The sequence below is a fragment of the Sminthopsis crassicaudata genome, chromosome 2, assembly GCF_048593235.1.
Source record: "Sminthopsis crassicaudata isolate SCR6 chromosome 2, ASM4859323v1, whole genome shotgun sequence".
Lineage (NCBI taxonomy): Eukaryota > Metazoa > Chordata > Mammalia > Dasyuromorphia > Dasyuridae > Sminthopsis > Sminthopsis crassicaudata.
Window position 1 is genome coordinate 110,907,879 of NC_133618.1, and position 13,751 is coordinate 110,921,629.

General features: G+C 33.3%; 1 protein-coding gene across 3 annotated transcripts in view; it reads right to left on the reverse strand.

The window, feature by feature from the left end:
* USP34 (ubiquitin specific peptidase 34) overlaps positions 1-13,751 on the reverse strand; it is a 264,493-nt gene that overhangs the window by 63,520 nt on the left and 187,222 nt on the right. For all 3 annotated transcript variants that reach the window (XM_074287014.1, XM_074287013.1, XM_074287012.1), the window contains 6 exons: positions 13,317-13,382; positions 10,808-10,954; positions 10,664-10,720; positions 10,484-10,561; positions 9,002-9,096; positions 4,422-4,594 (listed from right to left, as the gene is read on the reverse strand). In XM_074287014.1, the coding sequence (XP_074143115.1) occupies positions 4,422-4,594; positions 9,002-9,096; positions 10,484-10,561; positions 10,664-10,720; positions 10,808-10,954; positions 13,317-13,382 (616 nt within the window). The remainder of the gene's footprint in view (positions 1-4,421; positions 4,595-9,001; positions 9,097-10,483; positions 10,562-10,663; positions 10,721-10,807; positions 10,955-13,316; positions 13,383-13,751) is intronic.

The following is a 13,751-nucleotide window of genomic DNA, read 5'->3' on the forward strand; positions in this document are numbered from 1 at the left end:
TATAAAATAGACAACTTCCTTTGGTCTTGGAGGACATTAATATGAACATAGTCACAAGTGCACTAATACACTTTGGAAAAGCAGTAACAAGTAGATGCTGCCCCTTCATATTTAAAAGGAAAACAGTGCTTCACTAATAGCATTAATATCACTTGAAACCAGAAGGATTTTATCACATCTATTATTCCAACTGGTATTATATAGAACCTTAATTTCTAATTCCAATTAGTATTATATTAAATACAAGGGCTCTTTATTCCAAGCATTTCATATTATGAGATTCATTATATTCCAGCTAATCTACTGACAAAGATTTAAATGGAAGGCAAACAATAATAACAGTAACACTGCCTGAGTCAATCTGTTTGCTTCAGTTTCCTCATATGTAAAATGAACTGAAGAAGAAAATAGCAAACCACTCCAGTATCATTGTTAAGAAAGCCCCAAATGGGGTCAAAAAGAATTGGACACCACTGAAAAAACAAGTGACCATTGATTGTATGTGTACACACACACACACACATACACACCCCAACACACACATATGCATGTTTATAAAAGAAAAAAGGTACAAATTGGAAAAAAAAATTCATACTAAAAACCATGACATACATTATTATAAGGAAATGACAGAATTAATATGGGAAAATGGTCAATCTCATGTTTAAAAAAATCTCCTCACACCTATTTGATTAAAAATGAATAACCCCCCCCCCCCCCCCGATATTCATGGTCCATAGAGATAGACATAGGAAAAATGTCTACTTGTTAATTGGGGAATTTTCTTTTGAGAGCAATCCAAACATAAAATCTACCACAGTAAATCTACTTGTTGAGAATATACCCAACTAGGGGCAGCTAGGTGGCACAGTGGATAGAACACTAGCCCTGAATTCAGGAGGACCCGAGTTCAAACCTGCTCTCAGACACTTAACACTTCCTAGCTGTGTGACCCTGGGCAAGTCACTTAACCTCAGCCTCAAAAAAGAGAAAGAGAGAGAGAGAGAGAGAGAGAGAGAGAGAGAGAGAGAGAGAGAGAGAGAGAGAAAGAGAGAGAGAGAAAGAGAGAGAGAGAGAGAGAGAGAATATACCCAACTAGCTGTACAAAAATATTTATAATTCACTTATTTGCAATACTGAAAAATGAGAAATAATGAAAATGTTTAAAGCTTTAAAATATTAGAAATAAAAGAAAACACGTGTAAAAGTGACAAGAAATCAGAACTTTATGAAAAGCATGTACAGAGATTGTGACAACAAATAGAAATAAAGACTAGAAATGGACAATGAGTAATCACAAGTTGATATTGTTATTTGTGAAGGTCGTCATAATTCAAAAGAATATGACTGATGACACTTGTTATACAGAAAAGGTTTATAATAGCCACAGTTCATGCAGGGGCTAAGAGAAACCTTATAGTTCACCTACTCCCATATTTTCATTTTACAGATGAGGAAACTGAAGTCACAAGAGACCTATATGAAATCAGGTCATGTGACTCTGGGATCACCCTTCTCTTCAGGAGGCCATATTAAAGAGGGTTGATTCTTCAGGAATTAAGAATCAAGCCCTCTCTTTTTTTTCCCACAGAAAACCTTTCTTGATACACTAATTATTGGGCTTGTATCTTCTGCAATTTGACTGAAACATTTCTTTTTACAGGTGTTTTTTCCACAATAGCTTACTGAGGTTAGAGACTATTTCTCTTTTTTGACTTTCAATTTTCACTACAGCAAAAAAAAAAAAAAAAAAAAAAAACAAAACTGTCCCTTTATTCCTTCCCTAAATGATTCCTGCACTCATCCCCCATAAAAGCAATTCCAATTTGCATCTCTCTCTGCTTGGTTGAGGGACTTGCCTCTAATTTTTTAACTGAATCAGTTTTCCATCTTTCCTTACATTTCAAAAATCCCTGATATCCTCTCCCCATCTACTTTCCCCCAGGCTCTAACAAAAAAATTACTAGATTAATTTTTTCTCCTCTTGAAAGCCATACCCCATCCACCTTTTCTAGCAGAATGAATCCTCTTTTATTCCCCCTCTCTTCCTTGTCTATACAATGGCTTCTTCTCTACTGCCTTGAAATATGCTCAAATTTTGCCAGTTTTTCTTTCTTTCTTTTTTTTTTTTTTTTTTGCTTTGCTGAAGCAATTGGGGTTAAGTGACTTGCCCAGGGTCACAAAGCTAGGATTTTGCAAGTTCTTTAAAAAAACAAAAACAAAAACAAACTTTCATGAGCCTACCAAGTCCTTTTTAACAAAAAAATTATTAAAAAAAAGAAAAAGTCTAAGAAAAGAGAAAAACAGAAAATAAAAGGAAACACTGTCATGTGCCCAGTCATACATCAGGGAAGATTCAAAATATAAAATGAATTACCAGTTCAAGAAAGTATATATATATTATTAGAAAAAATTATATTCATGAATGCTAATATTTTACTTTCTTGAAAATTGTTTTGTTCTCTGCTGTCCAATAACTTTATTCTTTTCCCCATTTTCATCCCCATCATGACCCCAAGCAAACTATAGTTAAGATCTACTTATGTATACTTATATAAACATATATATATATACATATATACACACACCCTGCCCCCATTCCCTCCTACATACCCCTTTTCCTATCCCTGCTGAAATTTTGCTTTAATTCTGTTCCTACCTTGCTTTGCTATTACTTAATCTTTCCCACACAAAGATCCCTTCTCTCTTGTCTTCTTCCCTCACTCTTTGATTTCCTGTCTGCCCATCCCTCTTTCCTTATTCCTTTATAGATTTTGGAGGGTGCTATCTATACTCTTCATGATATATACATATACACATATATACATACACACACACACCCTCTTCATGATATATATATACATATATATATATATATATACATATATATATATATATACACATATATATATATATATATATATATATATATATATATATATACACACACACCTTGAAATTGATCTTTGATGTTGACTCTTTTTGTTAAATTTTCTAATAAATTCAGGTTTGGTTGATAGAAAGTCCTGAAAATCTGCAAATTTAACATCTAATAATTTTTTATGCAATATTATAGATAACCTTGTTGAATATGATATTTTTGGCTACAGGCCTAGTTCTTTTGAATGTTCAATCTTTTGATTCGATATTTTAGATATAATTCCAGAAGCTGTGATCTTTTGTTGTGGCTGCTAAGTCCTGTAAAATTCTAATTGTAGCTCTACCACATCTGAATTGTTTTTTTCTTATTTCTTGAAAAATTTTCTCCTTGATCTGGGGGTTCTAAATTTAGCAATAATATTCCTATGGTCTTCACAAAGGATCTCATAGAGGTGATTATTGGTGGATTTTTTTTTTTTACCCTGAGGCACAAATTTGTTCTATTTTTTTTTTGGGGGGGGGGATTTAGAGAGCTTGAAATTTACCAACCTATTTTGCCATCTTCCCAGAATCCTCTTGACAATTCCTAAAACTTTCATTTTATAGTTCTCTTCTTTCTCAAACTCATTGAAAACTTTGGCTACAGTCTCTTCTTCCACTCTCTGTCCTTTTAATTGCTTTTGCAATATCCAACCTTATTACATTCAAATAAAACTCTTCTCTCCAAAATAATATGATCTCTTAATTATCAAATGTAATGTTGTTTTCTCTATATTTCTTGATCTATATGCTGTATTTGAAACTCTTAGCTGTACTTTCTGGGACCCCAATTTCTTCTGATTCTCTTCATCCTTTGTTGGCCCATATTACATCTAATAGCTCCGAGTATTCCTGAAATTTGCATTCTAGGCCTTCTTCTCTTCTTCTACACTATGGTATCAGTTAACATCTCTGTGTAGATGACTTCTAGAAGTATAGATCCACTTCTAGTCTTTCCACTGATCTTCAGCTCCACATAAAAAACTGAGCACTGGACATTTCAAATCGATGTCCAGGAGACATCTTAAAAACACAATATGACCAAATCTGAACAGTTTTTTTTCTCCCCTCTATCTCCAGACCTTCATCCAAATGTCCAATCGTCATCAAATGTACCATTATCCTTCTGTTCTCCCAGACGTCCCATAAACATTTTCCTTCATACTTCACTCTCTTTCTAATACTGTGGTTGATTAATTACAGGCACTTAATAAAAGCAAATTTATTGATTTATGCACAAGAACTTTCCATTTATATTCAACTAAGTCTTTTTAATGACAAATAACTTTTTTTTTTCTTTTTGAATAGGAATTATCATTTTGAAATTGTTTAGTCTAGAATTACCATGCAATTATTTTTTTTTCTTTTTCTTTTTTTTTTTTAAATTCATTTTTCCAAATTATCCCCTCCCTCCCTCCACTCCCTCCCCCCGATGACAGGTAATCCCATACATTTTACATACCATGCAATTATTAAGGGAAAATAATTTTAAAATCAATTACCTTCTTTTCTGTCACACTTCCCCATAAGAAAATCTTCCGTATAAGGAGTCATATCCAAACGTAAAGGGAATGAAAAATGTGTATTTACTTTCTCCTTCATCATGGTAACCATATTAAAAGTATATCTCATTGTATTGAAACTCAAGATGCGAGGTAATTTCTTAAAACATGCCCTAAAATAAGATTCCAAAATAAATGAGTGTTAAAATTATTTTTAAAAAATATTTTCTAGTACTTTTATTTTGGATTTTAATTCCTTCTTATTTATATTCTACTTTCAAATGAATACAAGTAAAATTTACACAGTAGTAAAACAATTCTTTCTAGATAATTCATCATCAGGCTTATGTTTTCCCTAATCAAAATAGTTCTTGATGACAAGAACATCTATGTCTCTGCCTTGCTTAATTTCCCTGAAACTCATTTCAAGTCAAAATAGGAGGATTGGATAGAACCTAAATGTCCAATTACCACACTTTTAAATTTAATTTTCCCACATTCTCTACTGACTTGTCCTCTCCAATTTTCATAATTGCTCACCCTTCCTCAGTGAATTACTCCTTTTACATAAATTACCTTTTCCTCATGGCCTTTGTTGATACCACAACCCTGTATCAATTGTACAGAATATATTTTTCCTCTTATTCTAAAATTGCAGAATGCTTGCTACAAGAGAATGATTTAGAAACTGTAGCTCTAACCTGCTACACACTTGCATTATTCAACTTGAATAGAGTACTTAAAGCAAATGAGGCCACCATTTAAAAAGCAACTATTAGAAAATCATCTTTTTGCTTTATCTATAAAATTTTATTTTTTGTCTCCAAAGTATAAAATTTTATTTCATCCTATTGAAAAATTGAAGGCCACCTGATCTGAGCTCTTTCACAGTAATCAACCCTCATGACTTCAACAACTTTACCTTTTTCCTTCCACACCATGTTAGAATTTATCTTTCTTACTAATTAATGAAAAAGACTGCATGTGTCACGGTATGTGAAGTATTTGGTAAAAATTTAAATCAGACTAGTTATGATTATGTCTATGCAGGGACCCTGACTTCACATTTATTCTCTCCTTTTCTCAGCATATTCAAAGTCTCATATTCCTTTGGATCCTTAACTCACTGTAATGTTGCTTCATTCCTCTCCATTACACAAAACTACATATTCAGATCCCATAACGGTTTTCTTTCTACTGCTTAGTAATAATGCTAACTGAATGCTTGTTGATTGGATACCAAATCCATGAGACTATTGATTATCATAGACGGAGAACAATCCAATCTAACCACCTTATTTTATAGATATGGGAGTTGAGGTGGAATGAGTTTCTCCATGTCACAAGAGATACCAGGAAGCAGAATAAGGAATTGAAACCAGATGCTCCCACTTTTCCTCTCAGAACATGCCGCCCTGCTCCTTCCCCGTCTTTGTCTTTCTTCTTTGACTTCTTTGGGGCCTTTCCCTAAGACTGTGCAGTCCTATACTTCTTGTCTAAATCCTGTCATTCATTCCATGTCCTCCCTCCTGCTTCCAACAGGACATTTCCCCAGGGAATAGCTCTCAGTCCTTCATTCCTATCATTCTCCATTTTCTTTCTCAAAAATTTACTTTATCCTTTCATTTCAATTATCATATGCAGGGGCTAAAATTCCTCTTACACAATTCTGGTGCTGGAAAAAAGGTAGAGATCATCTAATTGAACATTTTCATATAGATGAAAAAGCTGAAGTCCAGATAATCTATTTGCATGGTTCCTGGATGCATGGATGTTTAAGAGATGACTATTAATCTATAAAACTAGCAGCTGAGACAAGATAATCTCTAGAATTCCTTCAACCTCTAAATCTATGATCTTAATTTATATCATAGAAATTCTTATTGACAGAATAAGAACTACAATTTAGGTTTCTGGGTTCCTAATTCACAGTTCTTCTTTTGCAATACTATATAGTCTCCAAATTACAACTCTTATGGGGCTGTCTATAGTCCTTTCATAAATTTGGTCTACCCTACATCTTATTTTCCATATTGCCTCACTATAATCAATAACTATCCTACTAGCTTATCATCTAACCCTCAAAGATGAGCACTTGTGATTGCTCATGCAGCAGCATTTGCCTAAAATGTTTTTTCTCTTCCTATCTACATTTCACCCTTTATTTACAGTTTAGTTCTAGTTTTTTTTAGAATGCTTTAGCCCATATTAATCTCTCCCATTTCTGAGCAACCACAGGATAACTGTCAATCCTACTAATTTGGCCATTCTTTTGTATATTGTTACTTAGCTAACATATATATGTCTTATTTGTCCAGTTAGACTCTAAATTCATTAAAAACTTGAAGCATTTTTATACTTCTTTTAATCCACATAATACCAAAGACAATGCCAATAAAGTAATAGCTACTAAACAAATAATTGCTGAATTGAATTAGGAGAAGTATCCCCCCCTCTCAAAAAAAAAAAAAAAAACAACAGATAAAATTAAAACTCGAAAACATTTACATCAAACTGTAGTTATTACCTTCAATATGAAAGCAATTTTTTAGAGCAACCATAACTTAAGGCCAATTAAATCAATCTCAAAAATAATAATAACATTAATAATAAAAACCACAGAGTAAAGCACATCCATAATAAAGAGTTATATATGTTTAACCAGGTATTATTTTATAGCAAAACAATTCTGTTTTAATGGGACAATAAAGATATTGTACATAAGAAAACAATGAGGAAGTGAGATAATTTTATTTAAATCACCAAGAATTAAGTATTTTAGCAAAAGATCTGAGGTAAGAATGATGATAATCAAAACATACTTAAAAAAGGAAAGGATTTCAAAAATATAAGCAGCTTTAAAAAAAGTTTTAAAGAGTTCAGAAACTACCATTGTATTAAACAATTAAATATGACTTGTCACTAAGAAAAAAAATATAGAAATATAATAAATAATTTCTTTTGGAAAGAAATAAAGGATTAATATTGAAAATAAAAAGTGAACGTGGGATTAACAGGAAAAGATATACCAATTTATATAAAATGTTCCCTAAAAATGAGTTGAGTAAAGATTCAAAGTAAACTATTTCCCCCCATAATTGCATAGATAGCTTTAAAGGATGAGAAACTAATAGCCAGCAATTCATCTGGGGGAAAAAAAAAAAAAGCCTAGGACTTTTAGTGGACAGCAAGCTCAACATGAGATAATGACAGTTATGAAAACTAAAAAGATCTTAGATAGCAGTGACAGAATTATAGGATCCTACTAGGGTACAAATTAAAACAGCCCTTTATTCTTTCCTGGTCAGACAACTAAATTCTCATTTTGTAAAGTATTTTATATATTTTAGAAATAAAATATATCTATTAAACAAATAGGATGGCAAAAAGCCTTAAGTTCATGTCATGTGAGAGTCAGTTACAGGAATTCTTAGCCAAGAGTTGAGAATATTTAGGAGGAATATAAGAGGTTTCTTTAAAGGTCTAAAGAACTATTAGGAGGAGGAAGAAATATATTTGTGCTTGTTCCAAGAGCACAGAATGAGTAAACAATGTTTAGGAGTTAAAAGGCATATTTCCTCAGCTGCCAAATTTTGCTGTTTCTACCTTGCAAAATGTCTCACATAAGATCTCTTTTTCTCTATTCAAATGGCAACCACTGTAGTTAAAAGTCTGAATAAGTTGTATATGGTAAATAACAATTCAATGTTTTTGTCCCAAATCTTTTCTCCTCACTCTTGTCTATTCTTCACATTTCTGTTAAAGTGACTATATGGCTAGACAGATCTAATTGTGCTATCCTCTTGATTAGAAAATGCAATGGTTCTTTAATGCCTTTAAATTTAAATGTAAACCCCATCTTTTAGCTTTTAAAAATCACTTTACAACCTTATCCTTATCTTTATAGTCTCATTAATAACCCATCCAATGTGATACAGTCAAATTGGTCTTCTCTCTATTCTTCACATGTAGAACTCCATTTCTCATCTTTAAAAAAAAAAAAAAATACACATTGTACCCCAAACCTTTCTATCTTAACCTCCACCAAATAGAATCTTTCTTCTTCCAATATACAAGTCAAATGCTACCTCTTTTACATGAAACCTTGACTGAACCTCTCAACTGCTATTTCCCTGCCTCTCAAATTTCTTTGTATTTACTTTCTCTATAATTATTCTGCATATATTTATATTTATCATGTCCCATTAGAATATGAGCTTGAAAGTAGAAACCATTTTATTCCAGTCATTACATGCAGTCTCAAGGATAATAATAAATACTCAAAGAAGTACGTAAAAATGCTTATTAAGGCAAATTTATGCTTAATTGAAGGGAAAACTTTTTTTTTAGACCATCATTATCCAAAATGAAATGGAATGCCTCAAGACCAGGTAATGAATTGTGCCTCACTTGGAGGTCTTCAAATATAAGCTAGATAATTAGCTGTTGGGAATTCAGAAGATTGCTAAGTATGATATGAACAAGTTAACCTCTGAGATCCCTACCAATTCTGAGATTCTATAATAGTATAAACATTAAAAAAATATATTTAAACTGATTTTTTTTTTTCATAATTGTACCTTTTTTCAGCTCTTACTTTCTTTCCACAATGAGAACAAGTATACATGTTGTCACCTTCTAATGTATCTTTAATAGTTACTTCATCAAGAGATTCCTGTACAAATAAATGATATAAATGACTTTGTATTGTTATTCACAAAAAACACATATTAATTTTTTTAATATTTTGGAAAAGGCAACTTCCAAAGTGAAAAACTAGTAGACACCTGGCACTTTAAAGTATAATTTTCTTTTTACTTTTTCATTCTTTTGAAACTGTTATTTTAAAAATTATTGGATATTCACAGGGGACAAACTGTCATCAAACCAAATTCCTACCACAAATGCCAATAAAAGAATTGCATCAATAAAATATAAAGGGGTGATTCTAACATTCCATCTTTCTCAATACAGAAACAATTATTTTAATACAACTGAATATGTATAAAGAACAATGTTTTAGCCCAGAGCACCACAGAGCTAGGATCTGTACCTTTGCCTTACTAAATGCTTGAAATGTTCTCTACATCATCCTTGATCAAGGGGTTAGGAAAGAGTGATGTAAAGATATCAAGCTAATAAAGGAAGTGAGGAATTTTATTTCTGAAGATATCTTTCCTTGTCCAATACTTCTAGCTCCAAAACTGCTCTTGTCCAAATCTCCCAGTCTAAGATATTAACAACTTTTCCCTCCAGTTCCAGAGAGCATAAATTGTTCTTTACCCTCAAGCTTCTACTGCTCTCCTCAGAAGCTATGATAAAATATATAAAACGGACCTAGTTTTCTCTTTTTAAATTTTTTTTTTATTTTATTATTCAGTAAAGAAACTTTTCTTTATATACTTTAAATTAACATCAGCTAATTTTCAATTAAAGAAGGGGGAAAATGTGGCAAATGACTTGCCAGAATTCACAGATAACCACTGCTTGCTAAAACTGTTTGGGATGATGGGAGGAGAAAGTAATTCTTCCATGGAAGAAAATCAAAGGGAATGCTAAGTAAGCTAGCCTAAGATAGGCAAAGATCCCAAGAGTTTTACCTTAGAGGAAAGAGGCTTTTTTATTCATTACATCTCCTCCAAAAAATCCAACCCAAGTCTCATCTCTCCTGACTTGGTTCTCAACATTAGCTTAGATCTAAAGGGAAACCTCACTCTTATTGCCTGATAAATAGGTAGCTTAGAAGTCACCATTCCCTAGGCAAAAATGGGGACAAAAGCATTTCTGAAATTCAAAGGGAAATTTGAATTTTCCAAGAGAGACACTCTTACAGGGAGTAATTTTGTTTTGTGGTACTTTTAGTACATTTCTGAATCAATATTGTACATTGGCATAGAGATCTAAACAATAAGTTTATTTGTATGGAAAAAGGAATTTTAAATAATAAACAACTAACTTACATATATAGACTTTTAGAACATAGCCTGTCTGAAAGTTAAGGATTGTCTTCATACACTGACAGAGCTTAATAATTTCTTAAAACTGTGTCTGGCATCACTCACATAAATGTTCTTCATATCAGCCACCTGGCATCTCACAGTATAGAATTCTTCAGCAGTCTGACTGACATGTTCACAATCCTGACCAAATATTAATAGTTAAAAAAAAAAAAAAGGTCAGTAATTTATTCATAGAACCTAAATCAGATGTTATTAACTGTGGAAAAATGTCAAAATACTTACCAAAGAAACAACGTTGTTTGTAATGACACCACCAAACAAACTTTTCACTGTATTTTTCTAGAACATAAATACAAAAATATTAGTAAAATAAACTTGAACAAATCCATACATTTCAAAGAATCTTACTAATATTTAGATATTTACCAGTTCTGGAGACATTTCTTCAATTTTTGTTATCAAATCAGTGAAGAATTCTGTCATGTCTTTTTGTTCACCAGTATTCAGTGGTTGTTTATCCATAGTATAAGTTTTACAGAAAGGTCTAGGATTATAAGCTTTGCATTCACTTTCCTAAAAAGGAACAGAAAATAAAACGACTCTAGATAACACTTTTACTTAGGTTTTTACATTATATATATTAGTCACAATCAACAATCATGCCACTCTAAAAATAAATCAAGCAATAAACGTAAAGGAAATCTTACACTTTTCTTTATAGAATGGAAAGAAGCTCATAATCTTCTAACACAGCAATTATTTAAAGCAGAAAACCCTTCTATGACACCACTGACAGGTATTCATCCAAACTGTGCTTGAAAAGATCTACCAAGGGGGAAGACATTCTCTCTCCCATTGGCCAATTTCATACAAAGCCCATTTCATTTTCAGATAGTTTTTCTACATATTAGGCCAATATTTGACTATCTGAAACATCTACCACTGCTGCTAGCTCTACTCTCTGGTACTTAGTCTATTTTTAGTGAAAGATTAGCTCACTTAATCTTCATATCAAACCTATGAAATAGTTGCTATTGTTGCCTCCACAGGTAATAAATATCAGATTAAGGACTTGAACCCAGTCTCTGAACACCAAAGATATCGACCAATAGCCTTCCTAAAAGGTAGCACCCAAATAAAAGTACATTATCTTCCAAATATGAGCAGTGCAGAATAAAAAGGAATATTTAAAATCTCCATTACTCAAAACACTATACACTATGACAAAAGCAGCAATGTTCCTGAGTCAAAGATGGGCTTCTGAATTTCAAAAGCTGTTTCAGAAGCTATGTGAAAAACCAAGCTGCAGAACTCTGTTTCCCATATGTGAAATGAGAACAATAGCTTTCTGTGTCATGATGACCTAGTAAGATGTGTAAATTACTTAAGTCTTAAACTAATACATAAAGATAAGCTATGATTATTATTGAAATCATTGGCATATTAATAGCCGCCTGATCATCTTACTCCTACCTATTAATTAGTACAGATGATAAAAAAAAAAAAAAAGGTGGCATGTTTAACCTATATTGGATTACTTGTTATCTAGGGAGGGAAGCTGGAGGAGGGAAGGGAGAAAAATCTGGAACACAAGGTTTTAGCAATGGTGAATGTTAACAACTATCTTTGCTTGTATTTTGAAAATTAAAAAAAAAGGAAGGGAGGGAGGGAGGGAGGGAGGGAGGGAGGGAGGGAGGGAGGGAGGGAGGGAGGGAGGGAGGGAGGGAGGGAGGGAGGGAGGGAGGGAGGGAGGGAGGGAGGGAGGGAGGGAGGGAGGGAGGGAGGGAGGAAGGGAGGGAGGAAGGAAGGAAGGAAGGAAGGAAGGAAGGAAGGAAGGAAGGAAGGAAGGAAGGAAGGAAGGAAGGAAGGAAGGAAGGAAGGAAGGAAGGAAGGAAGGAAGGAAGGAAGGAAGGAAGGAAGGAAGGAAGGAAGGAAGGAAGGAAGGAAGGAAGGAAGGAAGGAAGGAAGGAAGGAAGGAAGGAAGGAAGGAAGGAAGGAAGGAAGGAAGGAAGGAAGGAAGGAAGGAAGGAAGGAAGGAAGGAAGGAAGGAAGGAAGGAAGGAAGGAAGGAAGGAAGGAAGGAAGGAAGGAAGGAAGGAAGGAAGGAAGGAAGGAAGGAAGGAAGGAAGGAAGGAAGGAAGGAAGGAAGGAAGGAAGGAAGGAAGGAAGGAAGGAAGGAAGGAAGGAAGGAAGGAAGGAAGGAAGGAAGGAAGGAAGGAAGGAAGGAAGGAAGGAAGGAAGGAAGGAAGGAAGGAAGGAAGGAAGGAAGGAAGGAAGGAAGGAAGGAAGGAAGGAAGGAAGGAAGGAAGGAAGGAAGGAAGGAAATTCATACATGGGATTTTACAAATATCCTGCTAAATTTAATAAAAACAGCTAGATGGCATAGTAGGTAGAGAAATCGGCCTGACGTCAGGAAGACCTGAGTACAAAATTTGGCCTCAGATACTTATTGGTTGTGGGACACAGCAGGTATTTAATAAATGTCTGTTCCCCTTTCCCAAATTATTTTAGTCCATCACTGTAGTCTCTTGCAACATTTACAGTCAGATGCCATCCTTTAATATGTTAGTAATTTCTTTCATCTTTAATCTAACTTCCATATAAAATTTCATAGGCAGTTGAATGTAGGCATCTTTTTAAACAGCAGAAGTGTGATAATGAAAGTAGACTGGTACTATCTAGCAAAAAAAGTATAGACTGTAGGCAGAGAGACCTCTATTAACAAAGGTATAAAAAGTAATGGCAATGGTAACAGAAAGACAATGCAGGAAATCAGAGATCACCTCAACTAAAAATAAGTGAGCAAGAGATTGGTGGTACAGATGACAGAATTAAGAGAAGAAAGTGAAGGGGAATGATGAATTCAGTTTTAAGACATACTAATTTTGAGGTGAGAGAGGAACATTTTATTAGTTCTATGAATTTTTGAGACTTACCATTAAATATGTAAACATTTTCTGAAGTTCCAGAAGTGTGGTTTTATGCTTTATATCTTCTGAATACTGAAAAACAAAATAAGAATTAACTTTTTGTTCATCAATACCTTAAAATTCTTGCCTAAAAAGTTAATACACAGGGGATTTTTTGATTAGTTCAGTATGGGAACTTTCTCCCAGCATATTACCTTTCACACCTAAAATGTACTAATGATTATTAGGGAGAATACTTTTTACAAGAAAAAGGTATCAAAAGAGATGCATTTATGTGCCAGATATTATAGTCTTTTAAATTTTTTAAAGCCATAAAGGCAGGGAAAAAGTTCCATTTGTAGCTTAGACCAGTTCCTGGTTAGAATATGCACAATAAAAATAATAAAATGATAAGGCTGTAGCTATCATAATCAAATTAGGAAAATTCTTGATTGAAAAAGT